The sequence below is a fragment of the Saccharomyces paradoxus genome, chromosome XI, assembly GCF_002079055.1.
Source record: "Saccharomyces paradoxus chromosome XI, complete sequence".
Lineage (NCBI taxonomy): Eukaryota > Fungi > Ascomycota > Saccharomycetes > Saccharomycetales > Saccharomycetaceae > Saccharomyces > Saccharomyces paradoxus.
In genome coordinates, this window is record NC_047497.1 from 380,714 (window position 1) to 397,819 (window position 17,106).

The 17,106-nt window shown below is 39.7% G+C and overlaps 6 protein-coding genes and 1 non-coding gene across 7 annotated transcripts; 6 read left to right on the top strand and 1 right to left on the bottom strand.

Annotated features, from left to right (window-relative positions):
* Positions 1–867: 867 nt before the first annotated feature.
* Positions 868–4,365, top strand: RGT1 (Rgt1p; the record flags this gene model as incomplete). The annotated part of the gene is made up of 1 exon (XM_033911697.1): positions 868–4,365. One exon carries the CDS (start codon positions 868–870, stop codon positions 4,363–4,365), a length of 3,498 nt encoding a protein of 1,165 aa, XP_033767588.1.
* A 761-nt stretch (positions 4,366–5,126) lies between these two features.
* UGP1 (UTP glucose-1-phosphate uridylyltransferase) lies at positions 5,127–6,626 on the top strand (the record flags this gene model as incomplete). The annotated part of the gene is made up of 1 exon (XM_033911698.1): positions 5,127–6,626. One exon carries the CDS (start codon positions 5,127–5,129, stop codon positions 6,624–6,626), a length of 1,500 nt encoding a protein of 499 aa, XP_033767589.1.
* A 438-nt stretch (positions 6,627–7,064) lies between these two features.
* TUL1 (ubiquitin-protein ligase TUL1) lies at positions 7,065–9,341 on the top strand (the record flags this gene model as incomplete). Its single annotated transcript, XM_033911699.1, has 1 exon — positions 7,065–9,341. The coding sequence occupies one exon, from the start codon at positions 7,065–7,067 to the stop codon at positions 9,339–9,341; it is 2,277 nt and encodes a 758-aa protein (XP_033767590.1).
* Positions 9,342–9,726: 385 nt separating this feature from the next.
* SPAR_K01760 (haloacid dehalogenase superfamily protein) lies at positions 9,727–10,437 on the top strand (the record flags this gene model as incomplete). The annotated part of the gene is made up of 1 exon (XM_033911700.1): positions 9,727–10,437. The coding sequence occupies one exon, from the start codon at positions 9,727–9,729 to the stop codon at positions 10,435–10,437; it is 711 nt and encodes a 236-aa protein (XP_033767591.1).
* Positions 10,438–10,678: 241 nt separating this feature from the next.
* TTI1 (Tti1p) lies at positions 10,679–13,780 on the top strand (the record flags this gene model as incomplete). Its single annotated transcript, XM_033911701.1, has 1 exon — positions 10,679–13,780. One exon carries the CDS (start codon positions 10,679–10,681, stop codon positions 13,778–13,780), a length of 3,102 nt encoding a protein of 1,033 aa, XP_033767592.1.
* Positions 13,781–14,518: 738 nt separating this feature from the next.
* Positions 14,519–14,592, top strand: SPAR_Ktrna11V. The gene has a single exon. It is a non-coding gene; the product is annotated as a tRNA-Val (tRNA).
* A 350-nt stretch (positions 14,593–14,942) lies between these two features.
* IXR1 (DNA-binding transcription repressor IXR1) lies at positions 14,943–16,703 on the bottom strand (the record flags this gene model as incomplete). Its single annotated transcript, XM_033911702.1, has 1 exon — positions 14,943–16,703. One exon carries the CDS (start codon positions 16,701–16,703, stop codon positions 14,943–14,945), a length of 1,761 nt encoding a protein of 586 aa, XP_033767593.1.
* Between the last annotated feature and the right edge of the window lie 403 nt (positions 16,704–17,106).

Below are 17,106 nucleotides of genomic sequence, written 5' to 3' on the forward strand. Positions count from 1 at the left end.
TCCTATGTAACATAACATGTGTATTCTATTTGTTTATGATGAGACCACGTCCTTAGTGACAATGCTATAAACCCAGCTCTTCGATTCGTTTTTAATGAAAGGGAGAAGATTTTTTTGTCAAACGCTCTGAGTAATAGAATATACATGCCACAGCATTTTGTAGTTACTTGTCTTACGCTACCTAGTGAACGGATGGTCCCTGTAGAGGTCGTTTTACAGGATCATTTTATTCAATGTGATTGCTCCTGAAGCCGTACCAATATGATCGTTTTGCGCGCGGGTTCATGCAAGTCAGTTGTTCTCTCAGGCCTTTATTAAAATAGGCAGGGAGGTCATATGACATGCGTACGAACATCGATTATCGTTTTTTGTGAGGTGGGCTATAACCAACAGAGATAGAATAATCAACATTATATCAATTGAAAACTATATAACCTCACTAATGATCCGAGCTTCTTGAAACAGCAGGTATTAGGCTCATAAAAAACCGTGGTTGCTTTGTGCATCTTCCTTTAGTTTTTTCCTTTTTTTCATGTAACTAGGCAAGACGATTATGGAAAGGAACCTTTTAAGGAAAAACAGGAAAAAAAAAAATAGTAGTAGTAACAAGAATTCAAAAATTAAAGCAAGTCAAAATAAGAGCGCGTCAGTTAGGAATCATACTTGGAGTTTTGAGACTTGAGTATTGTCCATCCAACATATTCTGCTCTTTGACCCTAGACTTCGTCAGAAATCGCCTCTCCCTTGTATAATATTGTGCAGTACCTTCCCGCAATTTTCATTGGTGCAACAATAATACGCTTCTTCAATTTTTTACTTTGGTAAAGAAGCTATACTCTTCTCTCAAACTCCAGTATATTTTAAATTATGAACGAGCTGAACGCTGTTTCGACAAACTCCAGTGACTCCACTAAGAACGGTGGTACTTCCAATAGTCCCGACGATATGGACTCCGCAGCAGCAGCTAGTCACGCAATAAAGAAAAGAACAAAGGCCTCTCGGGCATGTGATCAGTGTCGTAAAAAGAAGATTAAATGTGATTATAAAGACGAAAAGGGTGTCTGCTCAAACTGTCAAAGAAATGGAGACCGTTGTGGTTTTGAAAGGGTTCCTTTGAAAAGAGGGCCCTCGAAAGGCTATACGAGGAGCACTAGCCATCCGAGGACTAACGAAATACAAGACCACAATAACGCAAGATCATATAATACGTTTGATAACGGTAACAATACGAACAATAGCATGAGCAATAGCGGCAACAACGCTGTCAATAGTAACACTGTCCCAAGTACTCCTTCGAGATCTAATTCAGTTCTATTGCCTCCACTAACACAGTACATTCCTCAAGCTGGTGGCGTGCCTCCTGGTTACTCGAACTCAGCGATTCAACCAACCATACCCGCCGGTAATATTGGGCAGCAGCAGTTTTGGAAAGTCCCCTACCATGAGTTTCAACATCAAAGAAAGGGATCTATTGATTCTTTGCAAAGCGATATATCGGTAAGAACATTAAATCCGAACGAACAGTTGTCTTATAACACTGTTCAACAATCCCCCATAACGAATAAAACCACTAATGATTCTGGCAATGCAAACGGGAGTATCGCCGGCTCAGGTAGTGCCTCTGGCAGTGGTGGTTACTGGTCCTTTATAAGAACTTCTGGTTTACTAGCTCCTACAGATGACCACAATGAGGAACAGACAAGAAGATCAAGTTCCATACCTTCTTTGCTACGAAACACTTCAAATTCTCTTTTATTAGGTGGCCAGCCTCAGCTTCCCCCACCCCAGCAACAATCACAGGCGCAAGCGCAACAAAAGCTACAACAAGGACAGAATCTATACTCGTATTCTCAGTTTTCCCAGCAGCAACCGTACAACCCATCGATATCATCTTTTGGTCAATTTGCCGCCAATGGATTTCATTCCAGACAAGGATCAGTTGCCAGCGAGGCTATGTCCCCCAGTGCACCTGCCATGTTTACGAGTACATCCACAAATCCTGTAAATGTTGCACAGCAAACACAAAGACTTCAAGGACAGGAGGTGCCGCAATTTTCATCCGACTTGGATGTAAATAAAAGGCGACAATCAGCCCCAGTATCGGTAACAATATCTGCGGACAGACTGAATGGTAATGAAAATAATAATGGCGATATTAGCAACCATAATGGTAGCAATAATAGCGGTTCTTCTAAGGATCCATCTCAACATTCCCAAGAATCTGTAACGACACCAGCAGCCTTAGAAGCATCCAGCCCCGGATCCACACCGCAAAGAAGTACAAAAAAGCGCAGGAAAAGTTACGTATCCAAGAAGGCGAAGCCAAAGAGAGATTCTTCTATTTCTATAACATCCAAAGATTCTTCTCACCCAATGACAACTATCGCGTATGGACAGATATCCGATGTGGATCTGATAGATACTTACTATGAGTTCATACATGTAGGATTTCCGATCATACCTTTAAACAAAACGACCTTGACCAGTGATTTATTGTTAGTTAACACTCAGCCAATTTCCAATATACACGAAGTCAATTCATATGTTATTCTGTGGTTCAGAAACTCATTGGAATTGTTAGTTCGTGTGGCTCTGAAACAAAAGCCAGGTGGCAAATTTTTTGATAATATTGTTGGCATGCCTATGTCACCAGGAAATGACAACAACAAAGCTGGGTTCACCACAGCCGCGGCAAGAGATGATACTGAGAAAACAAGACGTGATTCGCATAATGAAGTACAGGATACTTTAGAAGTACAAAGCGTTTTTATTGCCGCTCTTAATGAATGTTTTCAAAAAATCGTAGATATCCATCCCAAATTCAGAGAAAACAACGACCAAATTTCGCCGAAGATCAAGGTTATCTATCTATCCACTTTTATTCTTTTAAATTACATATTGGCATTTGTTGGATACGATAATTCATTCGTACTGGGAATGTCAGTAACAATTTTCAACGAATTTAAACTATACAAACTATTGCTGTTTCCGGAGCCAGATATTAATGATGCGACGGCCCCAGTTGATGACGAGGTTAACACGCGAAATGAGAATACAAAAACGTCCGAATTTGAAATTGGATCAGAAAGTGCTGGGCATATGAATCCATCCAATTCACCAAACTCCATGGACGAAAATATGAGTCATTATTCAGTGCTATTCAAAAGATTATACGTCTTGCTTTCAGTTTTTGATTCTTTACAGAGCTGTGCATTCGGTGGGCCCAAGCTATTAAACATTTCCATCCAAGGTTCTACAGAAAGGTTTTTTTCTAATGATTTAGCCTCAAAATGGTGCCTAGAGCAGAGCCAATTGAGATTGAAAAGCGTTTTGCAAAGTTTGAAATTGGGTGAGTTGATGAGTGAGCTGACCAGAAATAGAATATCAATGAACGCGGCTAGGAAGCCTGGGTTCGATATTGCCAAATCTTCTTCATTATTGTCGGAATATGTGGAGACTCAACCCATATCGGTAGCGCAATTATTTTGTAAACTATTAATTGGAAAGCACAATTTCATTAACTGTTTATTGTCGTTATATGATTCAGAAACGGAAGTCTACTCAGAACTAACGTTGGACCTGAGTTCGAAAATAGCAGATTCTCTGTGTTCATTAATATCAATAATTTTGCAAGTATTGACATTGATATTAAGACTAAACCCCACAAACAGTATTGATTTTAACTATAGACCTCCGAACCCGCCCACTAATGACTCTACGGTACAAGAGACCCCATCTGCTATGAGCTCGTCCCCAGTGACTGGTAATGTCGACGCTGCACCTCCATCCGAGGGGAACCCAGATTTTTACAAGAAATTATTGGGCTTGAAACAAGACACTGGTACAATCCTTTCAGACCTGTGCCGGGGAGTAATTTCCCCTTTTGCTATTGCCATCCTGCACGAAGTCTACAACATCACCGAACTGGTCAAGCAAATGCCTACATCACTCATTAGCATAATGATGACAGCCACTACCACACAGAATACCCAAGACACCAAGAAGTCACAGGACTTGGTCATGAAGCTGTCAAACTCGATGAATGAAGTAGTTCAGATTACCAGCGTGCTTACAATGATCAAGCCGTTCAAGATCTTCGAGCATGAACTCAATAAGCCCATTATGTCCTTGACAGGAGGACTTTCACCTGCTACCAGAAACGACGTCATGTGGACAAGATCAGGCCAAAGCCTCCGCGAGTCATCAGTTATGAAGGCATTGCTTGAAGAACGCCGTACTTTGAGCACACAACCGACAACGGCGCCAGCAGCCGCAGTGGAGTCCAGGCTTGAGAACGTTGCCCTGGAAAACTTCGTCAGTATCGGCTGGAAGCTGTTGGACGATTCCGAGTTAGGTTGGTACTGACAGATGACTACGCTCCCTTCTCCTGTAAGTCAGGCTCTCCCTTCCCCTCAGACCGAAATCGGTGTAAAGAACTACCATGCAATGACCAACTTAAATAAAACACATAAATAATACGTACACACATACACACTAGCTGTTTTAACCTGTAACAATACTGCCTTGCCAGGGTGCGCTGGTCCTTTGGCTCTGGAGCTCCACCATCTTCCGCAGTATTCGAGAGGCGCCAAGCTCAGGGGCGCGTGCAGACAATGGACGGAGAGTACCTTCCTCTTCCACAGCTAAAGGGGTCTTTCTTTCTCCTACTTTTAGCATACTTTTTCAGGGGCATGGTCCTTATTGCGCACGTTGCTACCGCCGGTTGTCGCTATTACAGCTGGTATCATTGCTACTACTGTTGCTACTGACTTAGTTCTGGCGCTTGCGAAGTCCCAAGTTACGGTGTCGGTTTATTGCCACACAGATCCCTGTACAGTCATCTTGTAACCTGATCCCCTTTCCCCCCGCCCCTTCTCGAACAGCCTGACGCGCTTCCTCTTTGTTTGGGCTCGGCCCGTTTTTGCTTTCCCTTTCCCTGTTTTGGATTGAGTATATAAATCTAAACAAACAACAAAGTTCTTCCAGAAGGTACAAGAGATAAAAGTTATAGTTTTTCATATTGGAAGTTCAATTTCTACTTTTTTCTACATCAGCACCGTTAAAAGGCCTAGTCCTGTTCCGATTATATAATATAACTCCCACAGCAAGTGTATCATAACATAATAATGTCCACTAAGAAGCACACTAAGACACATTCCACTTATGCATTCGAGAGCAACACAAACAGTGTTGCTGCCTCACAAATGAGAAATGCTTTAAACAAGTTAGCGGACTCTAGCAAACTTGATGATGCTGCTCGCGCTAGATTTGAGAACGAACTGGATTCGTTTTTCACGCTTTTCAGGAGATATTTGGTAGAGAAATCCTCTAGAACTACTTTAGAATGGGACAAGATTAACTCTCCCAACCCAGATGAAGTGGTCAAGTATGAGATTATTTCTCAGCAGCCCGAAAATGTCTCAAACCTTTCAAAATTGGCTGTTTTGAAGTTGAACGGTGGGCTGGGTACCTCAATGGGCTGTGTTGGCCCTAAATCCGTTATTGAAGTGAGGGAAGGAAACACCTTTTTGGACTTGTCTGTTCGTCAAATTGAATATTTGAACAGACAGTACGACAGTGACGTGCCATTGCTGTTGATGAATTCTTTCAACACTGACAAGGACACAGAACATTTGATTAAGAAATACTCCGCTAACAGAATCAGAATCAGATCTTTCAATCAATCCAGGTTCCCAAGAGTGTACAAGGATTCTCTGTTGCCTGTCCCCACTGAATACGATTCTCCACTTGACGCTTGGTATCCACCAGGTCACGGTGATCTGTTTGAATCTCTACACGTCTCTGGTGAACTGGATGCCTTAATTGCTCAAGGAAGAGAAGTATTGTTTGTATCTAACGGTGACAACTTGGGAGCTACCGTCGATTTGAAGATTTTGAACCACATGATCGAGACCGGTGCCGAATACATAATGGAATTAACCGATAAGACCAGAGCCGATGTTAAAGGTGGTACTTTGATTTCGTATGATGGTCAAGTCCGTTTATTGGAGGTCGCCCAAGTTCCAAAAGAGCACATCGACGAATTCAAAAACATCAGAAAGTTTACCAATTTCAACACGAATAACTTATGGATTAACTTGAAAGCAGTCAAGAGGTTGATCGAATCGAGCAATTTGGAAATGGAAATCATTCCAAACCAAAAAACTATAACAAGAGACGGACACGAAATTAATGTCTTACAACTGGAAACCGCTTGCGGTGCTGCCATTAGACATTTTGATGGTGCTCACGGTGTTGTTGTTCCAAGATCAAGATTCTTGCCTGTCAAGACCTGTTCCGATTTGTTGCTGGTTAAATCAGATCTATTCCGTTTGGAGCACGGTTCTTTGAAGTTAGACCCATCTCGTTTCGGTCCAAACCCATTAATCAAGTTGGGCTCACATTTCAAAAAAGTTTCTGGTTTCAACGCAAGAATTCCCCACATCCCAAAAATTGTCGAGTTAGACCATTTGACCATTACTGGTAACGTCTTTTTAGGTAAGGATGTCACTCTAAGGGGTACCGTCATCATCGTTTGTTCCGACGGTCATAAGATCGATATTCCAAACGGCTCTATATTAGAAAACGTCGTTGTTACTGGTAATTTGCAAATCTTGGAGCATTGAAGATCCGGCTTGCAATCTTCTTTTTACTTTCAATTCTCCGTTAGGTTATTTATTCTACTACACGCTGTTTTTTTTTCAATGGGTTATATATCTCTAATATATACACATTTATATGTTTAGACTTATACAGAAAGAAAAAATAATGATATAAAAAATTCCTAGTTCCCATAGTTCCTACCCACATCAGGCTATGTATCTATTTAGCGTAACCTTGAAATATAGAGATTTTTCCTTTGGCGGGGTAAGGGTTTGTGAACTTTAGGGAAATAGGATAAACGTAAGTTAAAGGTAATAAGTTTGGATTATCATTTATTCGTTATCGCGTAAAAAGACATTGTTAAAAGGCGCGTTCACTATCCTCTATTACACTGTCCCTGTATTTCAACTAATTTCAACAAAAGAGGAAAATCTTGCAGCCAGCGAAGGCAAAATTACAGCATGGAAATCGATGGCAACACTCTGGTGTTCATAATAGTGATCCTTTTCCTATTTTTCTCCACACCCGGTGGTGATGGTGTATCCTCTCAATATGAGTTCAATCAACTCCAGAGACTGAAGCAACAGTTCCGAACAGAACATGGTGCATTCCTCAATATGACATACACAGATAGTTTCCGAAATATTACTGGGTTCAAACTAAGCTACCAAGACATGCTGAATAATCCTCTCCAAAATGCCACTTACCCATTACCAGGAAAGGAGTATGATCGATGGTTTCCCAACCAAAACTACATGGTTTTGCCCAACGAAATCATAGACGCTATAAATACTGAAGTCTGGAACACTTCAAATGATGACACCTCCAACCTTTTCCCCCCCAATATTACCAGTACTCTGTTAGGTAAAGTTGACCTTGTATCAAATAAAAAATACGAAAAGATAAGAATGCCCGTACCCAGATTCTATGAACCGGCAACCGATTTTTCAGAGGATATTCCCCCTGAAGGTGAAACGTACTGGTCAGAGTGGCCCTCCTATGGGGAACTCCATAATGTGAGTTTCCAGCATGGAGAAATAGCTATTCAAATCACTCATATGAACAACCTTCAGGATAGCAATAATTATTTGAGGAGAAATTTCATAAATAAGAAAAATGACCGTTGGAAATTATTGAATCTTCAGATTGATTTCTCAGACAAGGCTGAAAAGGAAAAGCATTCCATTTCCTCAAAGGCTGTGTATGATATCCAACGTGGTAGAATTCTCTCTATATCTCAGAGTTCTAAATTTCATTCATTGTTCGCCCTTCCTCATTACATGTCCTTTCAGAATGATTATAATGAGAAAATATTCAATGATGTCAAGGAAGTCGTTAATGAATTTTGGAATTTCACGGATTATGCAGATGTTCTGACCATGAAGGACGTACAAGATGCGTATAATAATGCCAACCTTAAATGTGAATATTTGACTTTTCTTCAATTGGAACCATGGAACCAATACACAAGAGACCAGATCAAGTTAATAGACGATGAATTGAATTGGCCCTTGGGGCGTCCGGCAAATCTGTCTAGTTTACCGCCTCTAAATGTTATCTCTGGATTATTGTATTCTCCAGATTGCGGTGTAAGATTAGAGATTCATAATGTGAAGGGTACACGGTACGAATTAAAAATTATGTCGATTAGAAGACATTTACTGTTCGGTATTGCACTTTTTGCAGCCCAGATATATTTACTGCTGACTCAGATGCACCATACAAACACCCCATCCATGGTCAACAAAATTTCGTTTTATTGTTTCTCAATGATAAACTTAGTGGACGGCTCTTTGGCCACTTTGTACTTTGTCGCTGCTAGTGTCGTTCCCGAATTGTACTTACCCCTGGTGATAAGTGCTTTCTCGTGCTTTATCTTGGCATCTATTTTTGAAATACGTTATTTGATATCGATTTACGCTTCGCAGGTTAACGAACAAAACGTTGGAATTATCAATCTATTGCGTGGTAACACTGGTACATATGATGAGAATAGGCCGAGACCCGCATTCATCCCTGACGAAGGTTCCATCGGTGGCTCATTATACGGTAGGTTTTTCTTTATGCTAATAATTTTCACATTCTTAATATTGAGTTCAACATCATGGCCCCGTCAACTAAGGATGGTATTTGAGTATATCCTTATCTTTATATTAAATTCCTACTGGATACCCCAAATTTTCCGTAACGCTGTTAAGGGTATCCCTTCAAGAAGAGAAAGAACAAGATCTAGCATTGGGGGGAATAGAAGTCAAAACAAAATGCCCTTATTGTGGAGTTTTGTTATAGGAACAACAATAATTAGAAGTTTGCCCGTTGTGTATGTTTTCACTTACTCTTCTAACGTCTTTAGGCACCATAAAGATGTTCATTTCGTTGTATTTTTATCACTGTGGCTACTGTTTCAAATTAGCATCCTATATTCTCAAGATATATTGGGCTCGCGCTGGTTCTTGCCCAAGCACACAATTCCGGATGGATACTCGTATTTCAAGCCTCTTTCAAACGAATATATATCGGAGCATGGTGGTGGAACCGCTGAAAACACTGTTGATTGCGCGATATGTATGTCAGATGTCCCAATTTACATAGAAGAAATTCCAGAAACTCATAAAGTGGATCAGCACTCTTACATGGTAACGCCTTGTAATCATGTGTTTCATACTTCGTGTCTCGAAAACTGGATGAGTTATAAATTACAATGCCCTGTGTGTAGATCACCGTTACCTCCTTTGTAGATAGCATTCCTTGATTCTAATAACTATATACTGAATTTAAAATTCAAGACACCGTGACATTATCTACTAAGCAACCCTTCCATTAGGAAATTCTCAATGAATCGTGCATTAAAGTTTATTTATAGCCACTATGGTAGCTTTGTTTAAACATAGAAAGACCAAACTGAACTGAATATCACACGCATATTTTTAGTGTTACCCTTTTCCTGTATGACACATTTTTCGAGAAATTAGTTGGAAAATATTACCGATTTAGGTCGATCTAGGTAAATTTAAATCGCGCCAACCCCAAGCTGGAGATTCTTAATCATCACTGCCTTCTATTATACTGTTTTTGTTTATTTTGACGGTAATAATCTAAAAGCAACATATCGTTTACCTCATTATGACACATCCTGTAGCAGTGAAGGCATGTCTATTTGATATGGATGGTCTTCTCATCAACACAGAGGATATCTATACTGAAACTTTGAATGAAACCCTGGCAGAGTTTGGTAAGGGCCCTTTAACTTGGGATGTGAAGATTCAATTGCAAGGACTTCCAGGACCGGAAGCAGGAAAGAAGGTTATCGAATACTACGAATTACCAATAACTTTGGATGAGTATGACGAAAGAAACGTTGCCCTGCAATCTCTCAAATGGGGTACTTGCGAATTTCTGCCTGGTGCATTGGATTTATTGAAATATTTAAAGTCAAAGAATCTTCCTATTGCATTATGTACTTCTTCAAACAAGACTAAATTTCGCGGTAAAACAAGCCATTTAGGGGAGGGTTTTAATCTTTTCGATGCCATTGTAACTGGTGATGATCCAAGAATTCCAAAAGGAAGGGGTAAGCCTTTCCCGGACGTTTGGCAGCTGGGTTTAAAGGAATTGAACGAAAAGTTTCATACTGATATTAAACCTGATGAGTGTATAGTATTCGAAGATGGTATTCCCGGTGTAAAGTCGGCTAAGGCCTTTGGTGCTCATGTTATTTGGGTTCCTCATCCGGAGGCACATGCTGTTTTGGGAGATACAAAAGCTTTGCTAGCCGGTAAAGGTGAACTATTGTCTTCCTTGGAGAAACTGGAGAAGGCCAAATATGGATTGTGAAATTTTTGGTATTCACGTAACCTTCAACTTCTGTATATTGCACTACGTAAAAAAAAAAAGGATAATTTGTATTTGATTTTATTGCACCACTTTATATGGTGAGTTTGGTGATTTTGTATATTATCCTTGAGTGCATGTTTGGGTTTTTATCATTTTATTTTAGTAATGCTTTAACATAATTTAGTGAACATGCACATCGAAAGAAAGGATTATATAGCTGGGTGTTTAGAGCTCTGTACAAATGGATTCCGACACAGATGCATTTAAGGACATAAGGATTTCATGTGTTGACCTTTCTAGGATCGCTTTTTTACCTACCGAATCATTTGATCCAAATTCGTTAGCGCTACTGGCATGTTTAAAGAAAGTTGAAGAGAAGTTATCAACATACAAAGACGACTCACTTTCCCAAAAATTTGCAGATTATGTTTTCGTTCCTATTGCAAGTTTATTAAAACAGCCAGCTCTCGGTGAGTCTCAAACAGAATACGTCCTGTTAATTATATTTCATCTCTTACGGATATGTTGGTCATCTAATGGTAAATTTTCCGAGCAATTGGGGCAACATTTGTTTCCCTTGATCACATTTTTAATCAGTTCTGATAAAGAAAATCAAAAATTAATTTCCAGATCAGACGAGTTCAAATACGCCGGTTGTTTAGCTTTATGTCAGTTCTTCAAATCAATAAGATCGCAGCAGTACAGTAACGAGTTCTTCACGAATTCAAAATCTAAATTACTTCCCGCCTTAGGACATTCTGTTACTGTTCTGTTGAAAATTCTGGAGCAATCGCCTCAAAATAATGAGCTTCAATTGAAGGTTTTGGCATCTCTGGAAATACTATTTCAGGACATAATATCTGATGGCGAAATGCTTTCATTTATACTTCCGGGGAATGTTTCTGTCTTCACCAAGATACTTATCAAACCAGGCCGTCAAACACATTATAAAGTGTGCATTCGCACGCTGGAGGTTCTGGCAAAATTATTGGTTTTGGTTTATGATGATTTTAGTTTGCAAGTTAAGATAAACAAGCTAACAGATATTCGAGAGTTGAGCGATGCAAAGTTGAAACACGAGTTAAACCAACCATTTTCGTTTAATGAACCTATCGTTTTATCAAGCACAGATGGCAAGACCCATAGAGACACAAGTTGGTTGAGAGCGACTTCTGGCCAAATCAAGATTGCTTTGGAGGCTTTTATACCCAAATTATTGAAACGAAACAACGAAGCAATCGATGAGGCATTAGCGACGTTTGTATCAATCCTTTTAACAAGATGTGAAAAGTCCTTACATAATTGTGAGAACGTGTTGGTATCCGCTTTAGTAAATTTGCAGCGTGATCCGATGTCCAAATTATCCTCACATTTGGTAAAATTAAAGGAACTTGTCAATGAAGATCTGCATAAACTCAGTGACATGATTCGGTTTGAAAATGCGGATAAACTATCGTCTTTATCATTTGCAATTACTATTTTAGAGAAAAATAACGAAAAAGATATGGTGGTCAATGGGGCAATTAAATGTTTATTTGAATCGGTTAATGAATCTATTGAACCTCCAAATTTAATCAACCATAAGGAGAAAATAATTGAAGAAAGTAGCCAAATAACAACTATGGTACATTTCGAAAACTTAGAAAATAGGAATGCAGTAATTGCTTTGCCGAGATTGTCCGAAGATATGTCACTTAAACTGGAAAAATTTACATATCATATTGGCTCTTTGTTATCAGAAAGAGACATGCTCAACGATGTGGTGATAGAGCTGATTTCGGAACAAGTTAATTCACCAAGGACACAGAAGATTGTGGCACTATGGTTAAGTACCAGTTTTTTAAAGGCAGTGGGAAAGCCACCGAAGCGGGAAAATGATTATTTACAATTTGAGCCAAATGTCAACGATTCGTATTCTGTGGTTGAAGAAGCGTGTTTAATAGTATTGGAATTTTGTAACGAACTTTCTCAAGATATTAGCATGGAGATTGAAGGTAAAGGCATTAAGAAAAGTGATGAATTTGCCGTATGTACGATTTTATTCTCTATTGAAACTATTTGTGCAGTTATGAAAAATGAGTTCCAACCAGAATTGATTGACTATATATATACCGTAATTGATGCCTTGGCATCACCTTCTGAAACCATCAGGCATGTGGGCCAGTCGTGCGCGTTAACCATAGCAGATACGCTATATCATGGATCTGTCCCAAATATGATCTTAAGCAACGTAGATTATCTTGTGGAATCTATTTCTTCGAGATTGAATTCCGGGATGACTGAAAGAGTTAGCCAAATATTAATGGTGATTTGCCAATTGGCTGGCTATGAAACCATTGAAAACTTTAAAGATGTTATTGAAACGATATTCAAACTTCTGGATTATTACCATGGATATAGCGATCTGTGTCTTCAATTTTTCCAACTATTTGAAATCATTATTTTGGAGATGAAAAAAAAGTATATCACTGATGAGACGATTTTGAAAATAGCTAATCAACACATTTCACAGAGTACCTTTTCACCCTGGGGTATGACTGATTTTCAGCAAGTACTTAATATACTAGACAAAGAAACGCATGTTAAAGATGACATGGTAGACGGGAACGGCGTCGATTTTTTGAAGGATGATAATGGCCCCAGTAATTTTCAAGAATATTTCGACTCCAAACTGAGAGAGCCGGATAGCGACGATGAAGAAGATGAGGTGGAGGGAAGTCCCAGTGGGGAAGCTGAACTGTGGACCTCACCTATACCAAGGGATTCATATAAAATATTATTGCAAATTTTGGGCTATGGGGAGAGATTATTAACTCATCCATCAAAACGATTAAGAGTGCAAATTCTTTTTGCTATGAGGCTTATCTTCCCCTTATTATCAACACAACATAATCTGTTGATAAGGGAAGTTGCTAGCACATGGGATTCCATTATACAGTGCGTCTTATGTGCTGACTATTCGATTGTTCAACCTGCGTGTACTTGCGTGGAGCAGATGATCAGATATTCTGGTGATTTTGTCTCCAAGAGATTTATCGAGCTTTGGCAGAAGTTGTGCCAGGACTCTTTTATATTGAAGGAATTGAGGATCGATCCAACCGTGCACAACCACAGGAAAAAATCGATAGGTAAGCATGTAAAATTCCCACCAGTAACTGAAAACGCGCTGGTATCAGTGGTGCATATGGTGCTGGAAGGGGTCAAAATTACTGAGTATTTAATTTCTGAGGCGGTACTGGAACAAATAATATATTGCTGTATTCAGGTCGTGCCGGTGGAGGAAATATCAGCTATGTCATTGATAATGGGTGATATCGTGTGGAAAATAAGAAATGTAAATTGAGTCTATGTACCTGAGTATATGCATTTCTATATGGTAGAACATGTGGTTTATCATTGTTCACACTAGTAACTATAGTGATTGTATTAAGTAATTAGACAGTAGATGCCAAAGGTGTTTCAAGATGGGGATGATATGCGACCGTGAATTAGCGAACGCATTTAAAATAAAGATCTTTTAATTCAAGATTAACTTGGAATTTATATATATATATATATATATGAAAAACATGAGTCATCACTTTGGACATATGGTGATGATAGGCACGTGTTTTTTAAATCTCATATGGCATATGTTGGAATGAAATTCTAATATCATCTATTTAGTAGCACTCATGCCACTACTATATTATCACATGCGGTGTAAGAGGATGGCATAAAGATTGAGAAACAGTCATCCAATCTCATGGAAGCTGAAATGCAAGGATTGATAATGTAACAGGAAAATGAATGACAACGTATAAAAGGAAAGAAGATAAGGTAATAACACTATGTAGAACTATCGATTCCCTTTTGTGGATTCCTATATCCTCGAGGAAAACTTCTAGTATATTCTGTATACCTAATATTATAGCCTTTAGTGACAATGGAATCCCAACAATTATCTAATTATTCACACAATTTTCAGTACAAGAATATCTACTTTGGCTCTTAATTAATACTACCATCTAGTACTCATCATCAACAGTAATTTTTATATTTACTAGGGATTATAAAATGTAAGAATCATCACAAATTAATAGGTTTCGTGGTCTAGTCGGTTATGGCATCTGCTTAACACGCAGAACGTCCCCAGTTCGATCCTGGGCGAAATCAATTAATTTTTTTGTTTCATCTCGCCTCGTCAGGCTGCGCTTGAGTATCATGAAGGACAAATTTGAACTGAGTGTAGGATAAGTATAATACAAAAACGTAAAGAGAAAGAAAGCTACACATATGCGTATATACATATCGTTAAATATGTATACACCGAAGCTAAAAAAAAAGAAAAAAAAGGGGGAGAAAAATTATTAAATAAAGTAAAAGTTGTAGTAATAAGGAAATAGAGTAGTACAATATAGGACAAATTCTGAAAAAGGAACAAAAAAAAATTTCTTTAGATTCTTTTTTCTCGTTGTTTGTGTAGGATAATGTTACAGTGGAAAATTAAAGTTGTTTTATTTTTGTTATTCATTTTTTATGATTGAGCCATTTGCAGTGGGGTCAGCCAACAACATGTGCTGTTGTTGTTGTTGTTGTTGAAGCGGCTGTTGCTGTAAAGAAATCGGAGGAGAAACAGGCGTGTTTGGGTTGGTACTGTTACTGTTGTTTCCGGTAACTGAATCGATGGCATTTGCCGTGATGTGCTCAATGCTGTCTTGGTTCTCCATGATTTTAGTGTCCATATTCAAATTCATGTTCATGGCCTTGTGTGAATGGGTGGTTGGGTTACCGTTTGGGTCGTTTTCGTCGGGATAACAACTTTCCCATTCCTTTAATCTCTTCTTGTACGTTTCGGTGTATTCTGCCTTTTTGGCAGGATCTAACTCACGCCATCTTTCACCGATTATCTTGGTAATTTCGATTAAGCCCTTATCAGGATTCTCCTTGACGACGGTAGGTCTAATCTCTTGAGTGAATTGGATAAAGGGACCAGAGGGTCTTTTTGGGGGTAAAGTCTTCTCGTAAGCGTCTCTTACCACTCTGTACTTTTCCCAATTGGTTCTAAACTCCTCATAGAATGGTTTTTTTTGATCATCCGTCAACTCTTTCCACCTTGCAGAAGCTAATTTAGACAATTCAGGAACTTTCGCTTCAGGAAATTGTTGGAGCAGCTCATTTCTTATAGACATTGAAAACAGGAAATAGGCGGAAGAAGGTCTTTTGGGGCCTTGCTTCTTTAGTTGTTTTCTCCTCTCAATCCTGCTTTGCGTCGAAGATAGTTTCTTCACCACTGGATGCTGTTGCTGCTGTTGGTGTTGCTGTTGCAGATGGTGCTGTTGTTGTTGTTGTTGTTGTTGCAACTGGTGCTGTTGTTGTAGCTGTTGCTGTTGTTGTAGCTGTTGCTGCTGATGTAACTGCTGTTGTTGTTGTAATTGCAGTTGCTGTTGCTGCATCTGTTGCTGGTGGTGGGTCAACTGAGGTGTCAAGTTAGGTGGCAACAGACCAGGGTGAGTAGCGGAGTTAGCATTCCCTGCGGCATTAGCAGAGGAAGGGTCTAAAAGATTAGACAGAGCGTTCATGTTGTTCGAGTAGTATCTTTGCACTTGAGGAAGTTGAGACATGTATGAAGCTGGGCCAGCGGCATTGTTTGCGGCTGCAGCCGCAGCCGTTGCCGGGTTCAATTGAGAGGCTGCCAGTTGCGCAGGATTACTGCCAGTGCTATTATTGCCGCTACTGGTGTTATTGTTGTTGTTGTTGTTACTGTTGTTGTTGCCAGACGCGCCCGTACCTGTGACCGAAGGGTTTGTCTGTTTCTGAGTCAAATGACTTAGAAAGGAGTTGTATAGTTCCGAAAATTGTTGCTGATTGATCGTTGGTTGCATATAGCCGAAATCCTGAGGTATCGCGTTAACATTAACATTGTTGTTCGGGTTTGAGTTCGAATTAGCGTATTGTTGTTGTTGTTGCGACTGCGAAGTAGGCTGTCTCAACGATTGTGGAGGTGGTGGAAAATAAACATTTTGCTGTTGTTGTTGCGGTGACTGCTGAAAGTGACCTTGATAAGGCGCTTGTTGTTGTTGTTGCTGTTGTTGCTGTTGTTGTTGTTGTTGTGGAGGCTGAGTTTGAAACTGGTTCAAGTATTGGTGAGATGTCTGGTGAGAAGCATCTCTGTACTGAGAGTCGTTGTGTTCGAGACCTTGATACTGCAGCGAATGGTCTTGGCCTATGTTGAGTAGGTTGGAGTTAGAGGCGTCGTCCTGTTTGGGCGAAATACCGGTGTTCATTGCGGTTGTGGGTACTGTTAGCGTCGTACGTATATCACAGAATGGATGGAAGAAGGGGGATGTGGTTGTGGTCTTGCCTTGACTTGCGTTGCCTTGCCTTGTCTGTGTGTAATAGAGTTCTTTGTGGGATATTAGAGCGAATAAACTTCAGCGTCACAGTCTCGGTAGCAGTAGCTGTTGGGCAGTGACCTAGCAGTAGAGGAAACAGAATACAATGCAGTACAATTACAGTACAGAGGATAACGAAGTAAACCACATTTTACAGCGAGAACGAGAGGCAGAAGGAGAGCGAGAACGAATGCGCCGAGGCCGTGTCTATACCTGTTTCCACCAGCAGATGTGTGCTTTTTTTTTTGGTTCCCATTCGTTCTCTCACCAAGGGGAGGTGGAAAAGAAAAGAAGA